This window comes from Lissotriton helveticus, chromosome 12 (genome assembly GCF_964261635.1).
Source record: "Lissotriton helveticus chromosome 12, aLisHel1.1, whole genome shotgun sequence".
Taxonomy (NCBI): domain Eukaryota; kingdom Metazoa; phylum Chordata; class Amphibia; order Caudata; family Salamandridae; genus Lissotriton; species Lissotriton helveticus.
Window position 1 is genome coordinate 804,292,086 of NC_136073.1, and position 13,882 is coordinate 804,305,967.

Consider the following 13,882-nt stretch of genomic DNA (forward strand, 5'->3'; position numbering starts at 1 on the left):
TAGTATGGGGCTGAAACTTGCCCCTCTTCTCCATTGGCTGGCTTCCTAAACTTCGGCCAGCCATTGGAGAAGAGGTTTGTTTGTCAATTTAAGCCCCGTCCTTTTTGGATTGAGGGGCGTGTTTTTTTCGCTTCTTTCTCTCCTCTTCCCATTGGCTGGAATGTAAACAACAACAAGTCAAAACACGCCAGTTGTTTACATTCCAGCCAATGGGAAGAGGAGAGAAAGAAAAACACGCCCCCCAGTCTGAAAATGATGGGGCGTTTCTCCGAGCCATTTCTGCTTGACCTCGACGAAACATGGCGGGTGCAGTCACTCATGCACCCGTCTGCAAGGGAATCTCAAATCCCTATTTAAAGTGCAGGCAACTTGACGCCTGTACAGAGAAACACAGAGCATCTTTTAAACAGATGCTCCGTATTTCTCTTGAATGGGCAGCCCTAGAGGCAGCGCAAATCTGCGGCTATCCTGAGGGCAGCGCATTCTACATGTAATGGCGCACTTTTCCTGTTTGCACCCGGTACACCTGCTTAAAGGTGTGCCGTGGCACAAACAGGAAAATTGTGCACTATCTATAATAGGGCTCCTGGTGTTTTTGGAAAGGATTCTCACAGTCAGATATTAGTATATTAATTTGAGGGTACAGTTCAGTACCTTGCCACAGTACTGCCAGTGAGGAACCATCCTCATTAATTGGGTAGAGAATTAGCAATGTGTCCTTGTCCCCGGTGTAGTGCTTTAGAGTACTGTGGGCGTGGCCACAGTGTCATCCTTTGGAGTACACTAGATACAATACATCTGATGTGACCTTTCACACAGTGTTTTGCCATGGATTATAATTGCTGCAGTATTTCTCCATTGTGATGATTTGGGAGTACAATTGATTTGGGTGAGGTCTTTCGCGTAGATTGGCACACTAGGTGTACTGGGTATTGCATGTCTGTGTGGAAAAAATACAAAAATACATCTATAACTTTTCATTTTCAGTCACACCACTCTGAAATGTGACATTGGCAGGCGCAGGACCTTTCCCACACCAAAGAGAACTACAATTGCGTTCACCAACTCCCAATCCCTGATCCCAATGTTGCCATAATTATAGAAAATGAGGCAGTTCGACAGTGCTGAATCATATATTTCAATAGCTCTCAGTCCAATGGCATACCTTAAAACAAGATCAAGTTTGACAGAAGCCAACAAGCAGGTTTGTCACACTGCGACACCCACGGGTAAATAAGGCACACACATACACAAACTAGTGGTTTGGTTAATTTAGTTTGAAATTCTGTTGACCAAACATTAGTTGAATGTATCACTGTTACAATCACAGTCAGCTGTAGCGTTAAGTCCAAGTAGCCCTGTGTTTGGCCGGGTAGGTGTTGGGATAATACTAACATGGGTAGTTGTGTATGTGTGTCTGGGTGACTTACTTAGTTTGATGTGTCCCAAGTAGGTCAAATTCTCCATGTGTTGTGTGTCTGCTGAGTCCGTGTCTCGCTCTGTGTCTTACCAAATATCTGTGTAGGTGTCTTGGTTGTCTATTGTCTAGTGGGGATCAGGGAGGCCAAATATCTACTTGGGGAGGAGTTGGTGTCCACGTTGACTTTGTTGGTGTCCAGGTGACTCCAAACTTCATTGGGTTTATGTCTGAATGGCCCACATCTCCTACTAGTTGATATCATATCTTGCTGGGTAGGTACCAGTGCGCTGGTTCGATGTGTCCTGGTACCTCAGATTGTGGTAAAGCTGCACGGCTGTCTCAGGATTTTGGCGAGTGTCTATGTGAACCGTATAGCTACACTAGTGCTTCCCTAGGGGACCACTCAACAGAAGGATTGAATTATTCTGTATCTGCTGATGTGCACCTGGAGGACCTGGTATCTGCTAGGGGGTTTGCAAAGGCGGCCACATGTCTAGTGAATGGCTGAATGGCAGCATGGGCTGGACAATTTGGTTTGGCTGAGGAGCGGGCCACCCCAATGCCCGATTACATGTATGCCTCAGAGACAAACAGATCATTCAGTGACTATTTGGGTAACTTCTTATTTAACTCACCTATGCATTGGTTAAATGGTTGGCATGGTGTGGACAACCCCATATGTGGTGAACTAAATATCTGGTCAGTTTTGTTTGGTGGTCTATGCTTGGGTATGGACGAGTATGTATTAAGTGTATTTGGTTTTCTTCGGTGAGGAATGGACAACATATCTCTGATGTATCCGGGCCTTGCCACATGCCTCACTCCTGTGGCTGTGTCGGTCTGTGCACTGACTGTCCGTCACTTATTTTCCACACATGAAACCAGGTCACCACTGCAATGGTCCCAATATGGTGGACCGCTGTAGGACATGGAAAGTAAACTTCACGCCGCTGGGCTAGGCTGTCCTCTTTTCAAAAATCTGACCTTCTTAATTTGATTTGTTTGGGCTATAAAGACTTTCAGTCCGGTAGCAACATATATCATTTCCTGCTATTAAAATGTACACATTTTCAGTACTGTTTAGATTGCTGAGTTTTTTCGCCCTACACAGTAGGATATATCCCCTCCTTTTATATGGAGTTACACTGCAAAAGATGTGTATATATACACATACATATGCATATACACATATATACATGGTGTATTTATAGAATCCACAAGGCTCAGGGTGTCTCTATAACTTTTACATTCTTTCACTAGTTTCTGCAAAGTTGACGTTTAATACTGATTTCCTGTTCAGGGCCGGTCCAGCAGGGAGATTTATCACATGCTGCAGAATTTCTTAGCCCCACAGCCATTTTGATCTGCTCTTCTTTGTTGACATCATCCAAACACAACAAGCTGAGAATGGGCTTCCACAGATAATCCGCTGCAGGGCATGAAGACAATGCAACAAATCAACGAACAATAGCACAGGACATTCCATCATCGTCGATATGTCCAACATGGCCGTTCTCTTTCAATTAAAAGCTCATTTCAGCTGAATGATGAACTCAAGATTATCCAGAACGGTGCTGGTGTCAGAAGAGATACAGCGATGACCTGAAAGCTTGAGGGATCTTCCTCCTCCTTGCATCATCCAAAGTGTTGATATTGTAGGTCGATGGCCAACGGAAAGTAGACTTTGGAGGTTCTTCCACTCTGCTCTGTGCAATCCAAGTCTCTTCTTTTATGGTCAATTAGCCATGGCACATGCTTCTGTTTATAACATCGCCCCAACAGTGTTGCCTTTCTGAAGAAAAGCTGATGTGCTCAAAAAAGCATAGCACCAGGATTGTTTAAAAGGAGATCGTTTCCCGTTGACACATTCGATATTCCATGGAAGGAAATACCTTTGACCAAATATAATCTCCCCATTGGCTGTAGAAACCTGTAAGGGGAGTTCTTTGATCCGCAATAGGCGGAGCACTTTGATGGATATTCAAGGCAAGTGATGCACATGACGATTTCTTCTCCACCGGAATCCTTAAATCAAGTTGTCTAATAATGGAACTGGTTCCCAGTCTTCACAGGTGAGGATGGCAAGAACATTGGCTTTGGAGAAACATCTGGCTTCAGGGAAGCTGTTCTCTTGACCCCGTTCCGTGGCAGGGGTACTTGTTCCGGATAGCTATGCTGCCTGGAAAGGTAGACGCTATGATGCTCCATGGGAATCGGCGTGCCCGTCGAGTGCATGCGCTGTAGCAGCATGGCCGATGGGTGCTGCCTTCCACCTTGGCTCAGACTGTGTTGCCTTGAAAGCATCGCTCCCCCATGACCAACGTTTATGAGTTTCTGAGCGGAGGATAGGGAGTGTCTCTGAGAGGGATTCCGGGACTGCATTTCCATGCAGGCCTGTGGGGATACATCGGGTGGGATGTCAAGCCTTCTGGGTAAGCTATCCCGTGGCAATGTTGAAGCACTGTAATAGGGGGCGCTTTCAGTGTCTGGGATGTTTGGCTGGACTCGGTTGGCAAAAGACATGGAAGAGTGGGGGCTCAAAGCCTGGGGGGTCATTTGCACACTGCCCATCATTTTCCTCGGAGAGCTGCTGTTGTCGTGAAGGTGCTTTAAAAGTTCGTCGAGGGTTGTCACCTCAACCCCCATGGGGTGATACAGTTGAGAGTGTCGGACCAGTACGCGTTCGGAGTTTGAGATCTTCTTCTCATCCAAGTAACTGGTCAAAGAAGACTCGCACCCATGGATGCTACTTGAAAGGACCATTGGGTTGGAGAACTGAAATGCTGGGGAACTGGACACTGGGCTGTGGAACATGGGGCTCTTCACCTGGCTCTCCTTGGCGTTGTTGCAATTCTGGTTCCTCTCCCATTGGTTGCGGATTGCCTTCATATTTTTCATTGGCAGCTCAGGCGTGGACTCAGGAGTAGGCAGGCCGGACAACTCCGGATGCGGCTTTCCCCCTTCTTTGGTGCCACCGTTGGACTGCTCCTTATCACTTGGGAGCAGTGTGGTGTAAAGCTTGGGCGAGGAAGTGTCCACCATGCCCTCCTTTGACTGGCCATCCAGGAGACCGTTCATTTTGGCCAGACTGCGCAGGGACAGTGGGCGCTGGATGCTGGACTCGGGGTCTTTGATGGTGTTCTTCTGAAAAACGTGGTTGCAATAGCAGGAGACAAAGAGGCCGGACAGGAGGGCACCCAGGACAAAAGCCACAAAGACGCAGCCGATGAGGAAGGTGAAGTGGACACTCTTCGTGGATTCTTTGAGCCCAGATTCCTGTCTAACACCTGCAAAAATGTACAGAGAAAAAAATGATCAACATTCAGGCAATCAAATACAACAACCAAGAAAACAAACCATCATAAAGGAATGAAAGGACCTGAGCTACATGTGTTTAAGGTGAATCCTATGATTTTTATGGTCACTGATAAGCATGTCCACCACACACGTGTTCCTGCCATCACAGATAAGACTTTGACTGATCAGTGGGTTTTCCCCAACTACTCATAATTCAGGTTTCTGTTAGCAAACAAAGATTTCACATGGTCCACTGATGACGTCTTCATGGTTGCAGCTGAACTACGGAACAAATTAATTTTGTGCATTTGTTCTGAGTCTCCCACCCCTTCAACCTCACCTCATGACTTCATAGCCCCATGATGGTGATCTCATGTGAACGGTTCAAGTCTTTCGGATATTTAAGTGTTTCTGTCGTCACCATGCTTTCCTTCAGGAAGTAACCATGTCCTTCATTAATCTCCTACTGTAGTGTTTGTAGTACATAAATTATATTATTTCCGTCATTGTTCTCCAGACTTTTTCAGTGCGACAGGAGGTTGCCCGCCCTTGTCAAGTTGGCACATTTCTGAGTTTCTGCACAAGCCTGCCTAGTGACAACTGCCTCAGTACCAACCTGTATGGAAGGACTGCTAGACTCGGGACATCCCCTATACGTGAATACAATATTTAAGTTGTGCAAAATATGAAAACATTAAAAATTGTGGTTTCTCTACTTTCCTGATATAGCAATCTGTACCCAAATTACAGTGTGCACAAAACAGATTTCTGCAATAAAATGATGGGACAAGGAAGTTCTCAAGATATGGATCAGGATAATACACCACAGTATGGGAACTCCAACAGGGCCTAGAGGTGGGACATAGGGAAACACAAGCGATATCCAGTTATGGGAGGTTGCAGATGGTAAGTGCCGTCTACCATCAGATGATAGTGGGATGAAGGCCAGAAATTCTCTGGAGCACTTTAAGGCTGTTAAGGAAGGAAGCACCCTTTAATTAGCCACTCAGGTGCTATGATGTAGATCACTTAAGGGACATTTTATTCAAGATCTATCACAGGGGGTGGCTGCAGTATTAATACAACGAGAAGGAAAGAAGAAATAAGCATAACATAATATCAACAACCAGCAAGGATTCAGCAATGTACTATTTGGTTTCAGAAGAAAAGGCTCTGGCAGTGTATTGGGTAAAAAGGAGACTGAAGAGCTTTGAGCAGAAACAAATTCATGATAAGGACAGATCCCAAGCCACTAAAAGGGGCGCTTATTAAACAAGCATTGAAAATGCAATAGGTCTCGCAATAGAAGAGTTTAACATTTTCCGTTTTGCAAATGGATGAGTGGCGTTGCATGGATGAGTGGCGTTGCGTGGATGAGTGGCGTTGCGTGGGCGAGTGGCGTTGCGTGGGCGAGTGGCGTTGCGTGGGCGAGTGGCGTTGCGTGGGCGAGTGGCGTTGCGTGGGCGAGTGGCGTTGCGTGGGCGAGTGGCGTTGCGTGGGCGAGTGGCATTGCGTGGGCGAGTGGCATTGCGTGGGCGAGTGGCATTGCGTGGGCGAGTGGCGTTGCGTGTGCGAGTGGTGTTGCGTGTGCGAGTGGCGTTGCGTGTGCGAGTGGCGTTGCGTGTGCGAGTGGCGTTGCATGTGCGAGTGGCGTTGCGTGTGCGAGTGGCATTGCGTGTGCGAGTGGCGTTGCGTGTGCGAGTGGCGTTGCGTGTGCGAGTGGCGTTGCGTGTGCGAGTGGCGTTGCGTGTGCGAGTAAATGAAGGGAAGCGAAAGAGAGAGAGAGAGTTAAGGGAGGGAGAGAGAGAGAGAGAGAGAGAAAGAGAGAGAAGGGAGAGAGAGAGAGAGAGTTATGGGAGAGAGAGAGAGAGAGAGAGAGAGTTATGGGAGGGAGAGAGAGAGAGAGAGAGAGAGAACAAGTGATACCAAAAAAAGTAAGCCATGCACGAGTGATTAACGAATGCTGATATTTTTAAGCCCACAGCAAATGTTACTTTGCCCAGTGGGAGAATATAAAACATTGTTTGTAAAAAATTGACAGAGTGCGCAAACCACAGAGTTAATGGCCAATAAAAATAAATCCAAGAGCGACCATGTGAGTTTTAGGCAAAGGAGACGGTGAAGAGCCCCCGCTGCCTTGGTTTAAAACAAGCATTGAGAGCCTGGTGGGTGTTATTTATTATATTGCACACATTCTAAACGTAGTGTCCACAAGAGGTCTCGGATTCGACTCTCGAGTAAACCGATGCACGGTGAAGCAAAGTCATTTGACAACGATCACACATTTTGTCAAGCTGGGAACCTACGATGATTTGAGTGCAGTTTTCTTGATTAAATGTTGTTTTGTTGAGTCACTGGATAAATGTTGAGTCGGACACGCTGAAGAGCCCCCGCTGCCTTGGTTTAAAACAAGCATTGAGAGCCTGGTGGGGGGGGGGGGTGGAGGGGGAGCCAGCGAGTGGGAGGGAAGGAGCATATGGGGATGGGGTGTGAGACGGTGGTCGTCCCTGGAAGGAGGGGGGGAGGAGGGGAGGAAGGGCTGGTGGCGCCAAGCAGAAAGCGGGAGAGTGTCAGCGTCTCAGCAGCAGCTGGCCTGCAGAAGTTACAGGGACTGCTCATGCAGTACACGGAAGCGGCCCAAAGTAATGCTTTTTAAACATTAACTTGACCCCACCTGCAATGTCCTGACAACATCGGCATGAGTGCGCCAAGGAAAGTCAGTGTGTCATGTTCACTGTATGTACAAGCAATATTGTGTAGGGGTGAAGAAAGAAGGTGAGGCTGCCAGCGACGAGGAGAGACTCTGGGGGCAGCGTGTAAGACATGGGCAGGAAAACCGAGTGCGTGTGAAGAAAAGTTTGTAGGGCTAACGTGAGCGAGAAGGAAGGGTGAAGAAAGAAGGTGAGGCTGCCAGCGACGAGAAGAGACTCTGGGGGAGCGTGTAAGACATGGGCAGGAAAACCGAGTGCGAAGGAAGAAAAGTTTGTTGGGGCAACGTGAGCAAGAAGATGGAGAAGAGTAGGGCTGTAGATGGGTAAATATAGATAGGACGAAGTGTGAGGAAAAAAAGAAATGAGAGGAAAGGGGAAAAGACGGGAAATTGAGTGTGAATGAGTAAAGAAGGGGTGAAATGGCGGGAGTGTCGTAGTGAAGGGTAGAATTGTTTGAGGTGAGAGCACATAGAGGCTATAATAAGACGGAAAAGAAGGCGGGAGATCGGGTGTGAGTCAGAGGGGCAAAAAAAATGGAAAAAGCTGAAGTAAAATGGAAAGAGTGGGCGAGGAAAGAAGGAAAAAATATAAAAAGCAGATTGCGAGTGGAAGAAGCAGAAGAGAAAGAGCGAAGCGTGTGTTTAATAAATAAAGAACAAGCGGGATCCTTGCGCTGAAAGTTAAAATAAAAAAAACAAGACGGAGGGCATTGCTGTGGGGAGGGGGTGGAGGAGAAATGCACACGGCGGGCAGGGGAGGGGGCGGAGCGGGGAGAGCGGCATGTGGGTGTGAAGAAGCCGGGGCCTTTGAAGTGAAGCTAAGCTTCACTTCAAAAGGTGTCGGAGGAATGCGGCTGAGGGAACAGACGGCGATTGTGGCTGAGGGAACTGATGTGCACGCGCTTTTAAGCTCAATGCACATGCGCATTGAGCTTAAAAGTCACGGGCACTGCAAGGAATCGCCACGATTCCTTGCTTGTTAGTTAAAGGTTGTTTAAGCCGCAATAGGCTCGCAAGCTCGATGCGCATGCGCATCGACAGGCGAGACCTAAAAAGGATAGATGAAGTGTCAAGTCACACACGCAGATAGGAAACTGGGCTACACGAGAGTGAATATGAAAACAGACTACATTTCTGGTGGACAGAACCAAGCTGCAGATAGTTTGTCACGGATAGTCAATCATGAAGACGACAAAAGAAGGGTGGTAGAGGAAGATGATGAAGATAGAGTTGTGTGTGTGCAGTAACTGAAGGTGTGAGTTAAGGAAGGAGAAAAGACATAAAAAAGGACACAATACAGCAAGAAGTGTTAAAAAGAATTAAAGAAATGGAAACATTTGAACAAGTGCTACGATAAGGGGAAAAACTTCTGGCTGATGGGAAAAGAATTATTAGAAAGATATTTTGGAGGACAAGGAGGATTCCCCCGCAAGTTGCCAGAGACAAATTAATAACCTTTGCACATGAGGGGCACATAGGGGTTAGCCAAACAAAGTAAAGAATATATTAAAACTAATAGTGGCTATCATTAAGAAAAAAAAGAAGACAACCCTGACTCTCCAATGGGGTCCAATGCCCTCATGAGACTGAACCAACTTAGGCCTGGTCTCCAGTACAGGCTGGTTTCACAGACCCGACCAGTTCATGCTCCTCTTTTTACCATGGCTGTTGACATTGATGGGAGCATGTATGAGGCATCTGGTCCATCAAGAAAACAGCTAGGCTCATGTTGCAGTGAAGGTAAGCAAGCATTTGAGTAATGCTTTTTAAACCTTAAACCTATGTCCTTTCTGCTACCCTTCTCAATCCAAAAAACTGACTAACATATCCACCACTCAAATTACTTTCATATTTCACTATACTAATTCAACACTAATCCTTTATAGGTTTTGGAGTAGCGTGCTACTCACCAAAAAAGCGCTTCAACGCCTCGTCAGGGGTAGTAAGCACTATATAAATGCGATTACAATACAATACAACTACATATAGAAATAGCGAAAACGCTGCCTAGGTGATAAGGGGTATTCTGCTAGCCTGCAATGAATGGAGGAAAAAAGCCTACCGGATAATCCTTGGGAGAATATTGCATTTGACATATTAACACCTTTAGAGGGGAAGAGAGGGAGAAAGTGAGAGGGGAGGGGGAATGTCCTAATTGTCTCACTGGATATGCATTAGAGCAGGCCAGACACTTTGACAGTCAATAATATTGAAAGTAAAATGGTTATTAAGTTCCTTGGTGAACTATTTGGAAGTGAATGACTTCCCAAGACAATTCTAATTGATATTGGAGTTCAACTAACCTCAAAAGAAATACAAAACAGATAGTATTACACCATCCTAACGCTAATGGGAACAGTACAATAACGTTGAACAGAGTTTGACAAGAAGCAGCAAAGAATGACTGGAGAGAAGAAGTAAGACAAAGTAGAAGTGTTCAGATTGACACCTCACTCCACAACAGAAAGTAAGCTGATCACACTAATCAATAGTAGAAGACCCAAAACAGGAGTTACTCCAGATTCAGTGAATGGGTGGAAGGAATTTGAGGTCAATTTGAAAGCAGGTTCATGGAGAGCATGGGTAGTACAGAAGGTCACGATTTTGATAAGAGGAAGGCAGTGCAGGTCACCACAGTGGGAGTAGGTTATTTAGAAAAGATAAAAGTTTCCACTGCATCAGAAAAGCAGTCTCAATATTCAAAACCCAAACAGGCCATATAATTGTTCAAAAAAGAAGTATAGAAGACAATCGCATTTGGAACTTGAGTAGCATAATAAACGCAACGAAGAAGGAAAATGTGGAAGAATAAGTTGCCAAAAGGGAGACAACACAAATAACAAAGGATATAGGGAAGAAAGAAAGTACTCGAGGATGCCAACTTTATTATTGAAAAGACTATTAGAGCATTGAGGTACGGTTGAAGTACAAAACTTAGATAGTCCCGGCTGAGTACAAGTATGTAGTTGCATTGTGCAAGAGATACATCCAGGGGTAGGCTAGTGTGGTGTCCACTCTTCTCTTTGCTTCAATCAGGTTGCAGGTTTCGGAGAGTCGTGGGCACAGAGACACTCTCTTCTTTCAGTGTAAAGAGGGAGGGTGTACGGTACTGCTTAGAAAAACCACAGGTGACGTAGAGCACGTAAGGTAAGATTAGGTCACATAGTGTATGTTAGGTCTGTCAGCAACAAGGGGAGTCAAGTGACTGGAGCAGGGAGACAGAATGGCCGAGTAGCTTGAAAAACAAACTCTGATTTCATCATTTTTTCAGTTCCTTTGCACCTTTTCACATGATATAAAGGGTACAGTAACATCCATGGTGGAATAGTTAGTAGATTATGCAAAATCGCAGGTTAGTGTGCATTCAGTGTTAGAAATATATATGTCCCCAGGTTCGTAAGGAAGCCCACAAAAGCATCCTTTACGAATTCTGTACACTATATGAATCAACTTAATGGACACTCAGGAAAGTTTTTGGGAAATTATTTTTTTTTTTTTTGGGAAATAAAATGTTACAAAAGATAATATTTTAGATCGAACACACTTAGATATGATATTTACAGGGGGAAAGGTGGCCTCCCAGTAGTGGCGACACATACATTAAGGTTGAGATCCCCCCTGATTGCTTAAACAGACACTGCAGTCTTGTTGAAACTCTGGTTGAGGTAGCCCTAAATTATAAATATATGTATATTTACACCAGCGATATGGGGGAGATATACTAAAGCTATACATTTTCATATTCTGCACAATCTAAAAACTCCATAGGCGAGGACAGGCTCCTTCTGAATGTCAGGCTAAGGGCATTTTGGAAAATTGTGGTGCTGATACCATAATTAGAATTATGGAAAGATCAATTTTCATTACTGCTTCTTTCATGCAGGAACATTTTAGGGAGAAAGTTAAGTCTCCAAAAGTAGGCATTCCAGTATGCAGAAGTCTTGTAAAAGGTATAGAGTTGGATAGCTACTAAAACAGAAGCAGCGTGGGATGCAATTTCAAGGCAAGCTGTAATAAATACTGGTGCGAGGTCATATTATTTGGGGGCAGAAACTGTTCTAACTACAGAATCATGTGGAAACATTGCAATACTATACTCTAATCGATTTTATGCACCCCAAGAAATGTATTGCTTCCCAGTTGGATGGCCTCGTTGCATGTGAAGCCAGCTAATTGGACCAAAGGACTCCAATATTTAACCACATGTACCTGAGTGTAGGGACACAAATAATGCAGGGATAGGCCATGGGGCTGTGGGCACAATCTACCCATTTTTAACACTTTTTAATACAGCTGCTGGTCTCAGGTTCTTCGTTTTAACTCGAGAAAACATAAAAAATAACACTTTTTGGAATCTATTTGTGGGTAGAATGACTTGTTGTTCTTGCTTGGCTGCCAGGGGACCGCAGCGAGAAAAGTATCGCAAATATTTTAATTCGAATTCCATGAAGCTGCATTTCCTTTAGGTTTCTATCAAACATGAAGCTTGCCAGGTGTGCCGCTGAGCGTCTATATGTATGGAAAAGTGACCCGTGGAGGCACCAATAGGAGCCCTAAGAACTTAACACTGGCTCCTGAAGTTTCTTTGTACCAGCGGTTCTTTATTTTGTAACGTTTCGGGTCGCTCTCAATCATAACTCCCTGCGGCTTCCTCAGGCAGCTTCCTTGCGGCTGACAGTTCTGGTTTCCTGGGGCTTTCTTTGAGCTAGCCATTAGTGGTTCCTGTGGTTTTCTAGAATGTAGCAATTCGGAGTTCCTGTTGCTTCCTCGCAGTTAATAGATTTGGTTTCCTGTGGCTTTACTGAGGCAGCAATTCTGAAGTTGCCTTGTAGCTAGAAGTTCTGCATCCCAGTTGCTCTCTTTTACTTAGCAATGAGAGGGTCTCGGTGGCTAGGAAGGGTCAATGATGAAGCTCAGGGAATCAATGGAGGATGCAAGACTAGATGAGACACTATTTAATATCATATTGTTGGGTCACTCCCAGATAAAAGACCCAAATGTTCCTTTGTTAATGCATGAACTCTGTCTTTATTGGGTTGAACTTCACGGCGGACATCATGTTTGAATAAGGCCCATGCTGGATCCATACGTAAAGTTGTCTGCAGTGCATGGCACTTTAATGTACAGTTAGGAATGGTCAGTCTATTGATGGTTAGCAAAGTTTTGCTGGCTGAGTAGTACTACTAGGATTTCCGTTTTTATTTACAATTCTAATATCCTAGTAATTATGCTCTAAAGCAAGCAAGCTTACTAGCCAAGTGTATAGATATATTAACCTCACTGAGGGTTCCCATCATGCAGTAACAGGAGGTAACCTTTCCAGCAGGATTTTCTGGAGCATCTGAATTAACTCAGAAAAGCAACAACATGTTATATTAAGAATAATCATGGGAAGCAGTGCAGCAAGTCCTGGTGACAAAACAAGGAATGCTAGGCATCATCAATACAAGTTTTTCACTACCCAGGCAATCTATGGACCATTTTTAGCTATAGGGTTGGGTATAGTTTTGGTCAAAAGTGCACCAAACACCAAAACACTGGGTTTACAGGACAATCTTAAGAAAGCACAGCACCTAAATATGTGCTCTGGATCACAGGGACACAAATAATTGTCCTTTGCTCCCTCAGACAATGTTCCGCACTCGATGAAACATATCCTATGTGACCTACAAGAACATATGCTATAAACACAGATATTCAGTCCAGTCTCTGTCATGCGATGCAGCAAACCCTGCAAAAAAAATCTTACAAAGGAAAGGATTCAAGTCCTAATGTCTGCAGTATGCTTCTAATGCAGTAACTGTACAGTACTTTCCACACCTCTGCACTGCAAGGTGGAGACCGGCTCGCAAGCAGCACTATCCATTATTGGCCAGCTAAGCAACAATGGCCCTTATGGGCCTGAAGGATAACCTGCAAGGACATCAAATAACTCCTCTTTGGTAATTGGTTACTCAGGTGATGCTAACATCTTATGACAAAGCCCACTGATCGAAATCAGGCAGATATTCATTGTAGGTCCTCTCTCACTGGCCGTCTTGTTCTTTGACCACAATAGCAAATCAGGATGGCTCCTCATCGAAGGAGTTTGTATAGAAATACCTTGCTAGCTTCAGTGTGCGAGCATATTAGTAGTACATCTTAATGCTACATTACACTTTTACAAACTCACTTCAGTGGTTAATCTGTAATTTGTATTTAAAATGTTGTGTTTCCTGTTGAAAACACAGAAACAAAGGTCTGAGTTGAGACACAAGTTAATGCATGGTTTGCTAAGTGATACACACAGAAGAAACTTTATGCTCTGTTATAATTGTAGACTTTACTTTAGAGTCCGCCATGTTATTGTATTGTCTATATATACAAATAAAGACAAGATCTGACTTACGGGAGGTCATACAGGCTAGGGGTTTCTAGAGTTGATCCATGGCTGCATAGGGCCCACGGATATTCTA

General features: G+C 44.8%; 1 protein-coding gene across 4 annotated transcripts in view; it reads right to left on the reverse strand.

Moving 5' to 3' along the window:
• Positions 1-1,256: 1,256 nt before the first annotated feature.
• SEMA6C (semaphorin 6C) overlaps positions 1,257-13,882 on the reverse strand; it is a 313,712-nt gene continuing 301,086 nt past the window's right edge. For 2 of the 4 annotated variants that reach the window (XM_078670650.1, XM_078670649.1), the window contains one exon: positions 1,257-4,707. In XM_078670650.1, coding sequence (XP_078526776.1) covers positions 3,461-4,707 — 1,247 coding nt within the window. In that variant the 3' untranslated portion in view covers positions 1,257-3,460. The remainder of the gene's footprint in view (positions 4,708-13,882) is intronic. The other 2 variants (XM_078670648.1, XM_078670647.1) reach the window with 1 other exon arrangement.